Source organism: Sinocyclocheilus grahami, unplaced genomic scaffold (assembly GCF_001515645.1).
Source record: "Sinocyclocheilus grahami isolate Dianchi unplaced genomic scaffold, SAMN03320097.WGS_v1.1 scaffold156.1, whole genome shotgun sequence".
NCBI classification, from domain to species: domain Eukaryota; kingdom Metazoa; phylum Chordata; class Actinopteri; order Cypriniformes; family Cyprinidae; genus Sinocyclocheilus; species Sinocyclocheilus grahami.
In genome coordinates this window covers 70,559-76,926 of record NW_015505335.1, presented here as the reverse complement: position 1 = coordinate 76,926, position 6,368 = coordinate 70,559, and the positions used below count along the sequence as shown (strand labels likewise).

The following is a 6,368-nucleotide window of genomic DNA, read 5'->3' as shown; positions in this document are numbered from 1 at the left end:
CACAAATTTTAACATCAGTAGAATCTTTTATAGATAAAAGTTCACATTTATGGATATTAAGACATAAACCAGAAGCAGAGGAAAACAACTTAATTTTGTCTAAAGCTAAAGGAACTTGATCTTTGTTTTTTAAGAAAAGAGTTGTGTCATCAGCCAGTTGGCTTAGTAATATTGATCGATTTGCCACAGAGATACCTTTCAAATTACTATTTTGAATGTGGATGGCTAAAAGTTGCATAGGAAGCAGAAAAAGATAAGGCGAGATAGGGCAGCCTTGACGAATGCCTCTCTCTATATTAAACCTATGAGTAGTACCATGTTGTAATTTAATTGAAGCATTGGCATTATTATACAAAGTTTGAATTGCATTAATAAAATTAGGGCCAAAACCAAAAATACTCAAGGACTTAAGAATAAAAGGAAATTCAATGGAGTCAAAAGCTTTATAAAAATCAAGAAAAAGCAGAAAAAGCAAAAGTCATATCACCTTTAAGCCTTGCGCTATCCTTGACAGTTCAACCCCGGTGCAAGATTGTAATTGTAGTACGAAACGGAACATTGTCTTGATTCCTAGTATGTTAACAGCTAGCTTACAAAACTACATTACCCATCATTCCTAGCACCAACGGCTTCTACTCGCATCCTGTCCGGTGACGATAGCGCAAGGCTACAGAAGCAAACCCAGTCTGAGGCTGCTATATTTCGTAATTAAATCAATTAAACATTGATTGAAATAACTCAGACCACCGTGAACGATAAATACCGAGCACAATGGTAAGTGTAGATGCCTATTTTTGCTTGTTACGATCACTTATTTTGATTAGTTCGCCTGTCTGTTCTTTTCAGCTAACAGGCTAGTGTGACATGTCGATTATAACAACACGACCAAGGTCATAAATCAAACTATATAGACATTTAGTGTTTGAACATAGTATCCAGTGGAAAAAAAATAATCAGACTTTCATTATTCTCTTTCGGGTCAGAATAGAAATAACGCTGAATGAATGAATGAAGCTAAATGCTCATTGCTAGTTATTTGATGCAAGCTCTGTTTAGTTTGCCTATTATATATATCAATAATGTCTTTTCATATAAATAATACAGTACACAATACATCTCTAATGGCAGCTCATGCATCTTTAGCTATTAAAATAGTTCAATGCGTTGTCATTATTCATACAAAAAGCATGTGACATGTTAATGCGGAATGATTTGTGAGAATTAGGTCTAAACTTTGTTCTCCTGTTGTTCTTGTGCAGATCCGCTTTATCCTCATCCAGAATCGGGCAGGGAAGACCAGGCTGGCCAAGTGGTACATGCAGTTTGATGATGATGAGAAGCAGAAGCTGATTGAAGAGGTTCATGCCGTTGTGACAGTCCGTGATGCCAAACACACCAACTTTGTAGAGGTACAACACTTCCTTTTAACATGTTATACTTGCTGTGGTTCAGAGGTCCGTATGGATTACTCCGCATTGTGTCCTGTGCATCAAAAAGTTAGAAGGATGCAATTTGATCATTTTTGAAATATGTATCCGTATGGGATTGGTAAAATCGACATCACACATGGCATGTGTCGTTTTGAAGGTCTTATCTAGGAAATGTACAGATAAAGGTGTTTATATGTGGTCTTACATGTTATACATTGTATTCCTCTGCAGTTCAGAAACTTCAAGATCATTTATAGGCGATACGCTGGCCTGTACTTCTGCATCTGTGTGGATGTGACGGACAATAACCTGGCTTACCTGGAAGCTATTCACAACTTTGTTGAGGTAAATGAGGAGCAAGCTTAAAGGAATAGTTCACCCAAAAATGAAAATTAGCTGAAAATGTACTCACCCTTGGGCCATCCGAGATGTAGATGAGTTTGTTTCTTCATGGGAATGGATTTGGAGAAATGTATCATTACATCACTTGCTCACCGATGGATCCTCTGCAGTGAATGGGTGCCGTCAGAATGAGAGTCCAAACAGCTGATAAAAACATCACAATAATCCACACCACTCCATCAATTAACATCTTGTGAAGCAAAAAGCTGCGTGTTCGTAGTAAACAAATCCATCATTATGGTGTTGTAAACAATGCTTGATCTGTGCATGGTTTTCTCCTGATTCAGATGAGAGAACTTTTTAACTGGAGAAATCAATATTATGGATGGAGGACTCATATTTTAAGTAAAAAATGTGTTAATGATGAATTTGTTTATTACAAACGTGCACTTAATACATACACATTAATTGATGGACTGGAGTGGTGTGGATTATTGTGATGTTTTTATCAGCCGTTTAGACACTCATTCTGACGGCACCCATTCACTGCAGAGGATCCATTGGTGAGCAAGTGATGCAATGCTACATTTCTTTAAAACGGTTTAGATGGAGAAACAAACTCAATTCCATCTTGGATGTCATGAGGGTGAGTACCTTTATTTAAATGAATATGCATACATATACTGTATGTATGTGTATATATATATATATATATATATATATATATATACTCATTAACATTTAAAGGAAAATGCTACAAAAACGGCTTGATCTGAAAAGAGCTGTTTTTTTTACACTACCATTGAGAAATTTTAACCAAACTATGTTACAGACTTTTCATTAAGACCCCAAAGAATCATATCAACTTGTGGAAAATGGGCATCCTATGACCCCTTTAAAGAATTTAAAATGCCACACGGGTACCATTTTTCAAAGCGATGACACGAATCATTGAGTCATTTGAAATGAATCTGATTTTCCAGCTTGATCGTTTTTGCAATTGATATTTAAATCAGAAATATGTGACAAATAAGCAGGCACAAAACTGAACCACTACCACAGGCTTTAGGGAACTACATGACTAAAAAGTGCATTAAAATCACTGGCATTATGTAATTTTATATTGCCAAGAAAATTATATTGAGTGTGTTTACATGCACGCTCTCAAGCCGATTATGCATAATAAGCCAACAACGCACATGGTCACGTAAACACGGTAACCCGTTTTCTTTTTATCGGAGTAAAGTCATAAATGGCTTAAGAATAAACCGATCGACACAGGTTGTTTTTTGCCTCTCACTCCGATTTCACGTGGCATGTAAACGCATTAACCTCGGCTTATTGAAGTGCGCATGTGTGATATGCGACAGGAACGCATCATTAGTGCAGCGCATCCAGACAGAGCGAGCGTTTTGCAGTAACGAAAGAAGGAAAAATATCACAAACGCAGACTCTTGTGTGTTCTCATCTCATGCAGCAGAAGTAGTTCAGTCAAAGCGCTGCATCTATAACTGCATGAGAGGATAATATGAGCTGCAAGTTGCCCACTTACATGTTGCAAGCTTTATTTAACACCACAACTGAAAACATATGCTGTACTCGTAGTCAGATATGCAAATGATTGTTTTGACATCACTACAGGGAAATAACCTGATATATTAATGTCATGTAAACGAGGTTTACTTGCGCTGTCAGGTTAACTGATGTACGTGTAAACGGGGAAAACTGATTATTTTAATAAGCTGATATTTGTGAGTTATGAGCTTACTGGTGTGCATGTAAACGTGCTCATTGAATATATTTTTCTTAATGAATATAAGTGTAAAGCTCAGTCTTATCCTAAACATTTCCAATCTAAATCCATTTTAATGTAACACAGATAATTAGAAAATGAGCTTTAGCGAGACGTCTCACCAGGTAAATAAAGGAGCGAAATTTGCGTAATTTGAGAGACTAATGGAATGTGGCCATGATGGGAAACCAGCAGCCAGGAGTTCAAGAACATTGTGACATGGATTCTAGGACTTCCTCTGACCCTCACTGTAAACAACTCCCCCATCATATCCCACATCACTCGAGCCCAAAGCAGGATTAAAAACAAAGAAACGCCAGGGTCACCAACTTAAAATGGTCAACAGCTATACCCGTCCCTAATTTAGCTGCTTCTTATTGAGGTGGACGATAGACTGCTGTGGTTAAGTGTATCCTGAGCAAATGTTGCTATGAATCGATTGGAACTGATCTGTATTTTATTAAAATTTTTTCGCAGGTTTTGAATGAGTATTTCCACAATGTGTGTGAATTAGATCTGGTCTTCAATTTCTACAAGGTAAGTGTAGAACTAACCTAATACTAACACTTTTCTATAAAAAAAGCATGTGTATATCTATCTATAGACCAATTCAGAGTAGACGTCACAGTTACGTCACTTACAGCTGCGCGCGCATAGTGGTTGCAGAAAAACACTGGGATCAAGTGGAGATAAATGGGTAAAATCCATGGAATGAAAGAAAAAATATATTTTTGTGCCTTGTGATGTCAAGATTGGAATGCAAAGAATTTTGATAGAATACTGTCGTCAAAGACGCCATTTGAAGCTAAACAGACGTTTAAACGGACAGACTATGGATGAAAACTGCTATGATTACTCTACTTTTAAAGCATAAATTCGGTTTAAACAATAGGTCTACATAATATTCACATATGCTGTTTATAGGGGACGTATTGTATTAGCCCTAAAGTTACAGCATGAAATAATATTTAAACCTTACTATTAGAAATATTATTTAAACCTTACTATTAACATTTTTACATTTTATCTCACAATTCTGACTTTTTTCTCGCAAATGCAAGTTTATATCTCCTAATTCAGACTTTTCCTCTCGGCTTTTTGAGTCAAGTCGAGTTAAAGAGAGAATGACGAGTTGTTTTTCCTTATTAGAATTGTGAGATATAATCTCGAATTTGTGAGAATAAAGTCCGAATTTTGAAATATAAAATCAAATGTACCTTTTTTTTATTCCATGGCTCCATAGACTGCCGCTTGAAAACCGTCATTTTCTGCCTCCAGATAGGCTCCGCCCACAACACTTGTAGTAACTCTTGTAATATGCGGAGAACATTTTGAAAATGACATCTAATCAATATAATTTATAATATTTTTAAACCTAACTATTTTGTCCCCTATCCGTGAAATTCTCTAGCCATAAAGGCTATCTCTCCCGGGTTTTCTGCAACCATGATGCGCGCGCATCCTGAATGTTTACAAACCGGTAATTGGTCTATATCTATATGAGTCAAGTCGAGTTAAAGAGAGAATGACGAGTTGTTTTTCCTTATTAGAATTGTGAGATATAATCTCGAATTTGTGAGAATAAACTCAGAATTTTGAAATATAAAATCAAATTTACCTTTTTTTTTATTCCATGGCTCCACAGACTGCCGCTTGAAAACCGTCATTTTCTGCCTCCAGATAGGCTCCGCCCACAACACTTGTAGTAACTCTTGTAATATGCGGAGAACATTTTGAAAATGACATCTAATCAATATAATTTATAATATTTTTAAACCTAACTATTTTGTACCCTATCCGTGAAATTCTCTAGCCATAAAGGCTATCTCTCCCGGGTTTTCTGCAACCATGATGCGCGCGCATCCTGAATGTTTACAAACCGGTAATTGGTCTATATCTATATAGAATTATTAGTATAAAAAATTTGGTAAGTTTCTTTTTTTTTTTTAATGCTCTTGAAAGAAGACTTTCAAGCTTCTTATACTCAGCAAGTCTGCATTTATTTGATTAAAAATACAGCAAAAAAACAGAAATAATGTGAAATTATTGTAATCCAAAATAACTTTCTATAATAATAATAATATTCTATTTCAATATATTTTAAAATGTATTTTATTACTGTGATGGCAAAGCTGAATTTTCAGCAGCGTTACATGATCCCTCAAAAATCATTCTAACATGCTGATTTGCTGCTCAAGAAACATTTATTATTATTATTATCCATGTTGAAAACAATTGTGCTGCTTAATATTTTTTTGGAATTATTTGATGAATATAAAGTTTGAAAGAACAGCATTTATTTTTTCAAATAGAAATCTTTTGTAACATTATACATTTGTTTTCATGTTTGATAAATTTAATGCATACTTGATAAATAAAAGTATGTATTTCTTAAAAAAAACAATTTAATTGACGTGATTCAGCATGACTTGCCTTAACCAATCAAGAGGCCTTAAGGCTTGTTCACACCGGGACGAATATCGCGCGCGATTATCGCCGACGTTCAACGCCTCGTGACTAAACAAAGGGCACCAATGTGAGTGTGCACACCGACGCGCAAAACGCGAGGCGTAAAAGCGTAATAAAAAAAAAAAAATGCCTCTGGCTCGTTTTTTTGGTTCGACGCACCGCGTTAAAAACTAGCCGACCAATGAGATTGGTGCTTTTGTTCACGTGCCTGGACCTGCTGAAGTTACAGTAAAACACGACTTGGTGGCGCTCAAGCACAAAACGGTCTTGCCGAGCACACATTGATACCTAACAACGAAGAGGAAGTAAGTAGACCAAGAAGATGCATCGAGGCA

The 6,368-nt window shown here is 36.0% G+C and overlaps 1 protein-coding gene across 2 annotated transcripts in view; it reads left to right on the top strand.

Moving 5' to 3' along the window:
• The window catches only part of ap2s1 (adaptor related protein complex 2 subunit sigma 1), an 11,284-nt gene that overhangs the window by 2,167 nt on the left and 2,749 nt on the right, over positions 1–6,368 (top strand). Inside the window, exons 1-4 of one of the 2 annotated variants that reach the window (XM_016282187.1) lie at positions 631–774; positions 1,260–1,409; positions 1,662–1,775; positions 4,042–4,101. In XM_016282187.1, coding sequence (XP_016137673.1) covers positions 772–774; positions 1,260–1,409; positions 1,662–1,775; positions 4,042–4,101 — 327 coding nt within the window. In that variant the 5' untranslated portion in view covers positions 631–771. Of the gene's footprint in view, positions 1–630; positions 775–1,259; positions 1,410–1,661; positions 1,776–4,041; positions 4,102–6,368 lie in introns of those variants that run through there. The other variant, XM_016282188.1, reaches the window with a different exon arrangement.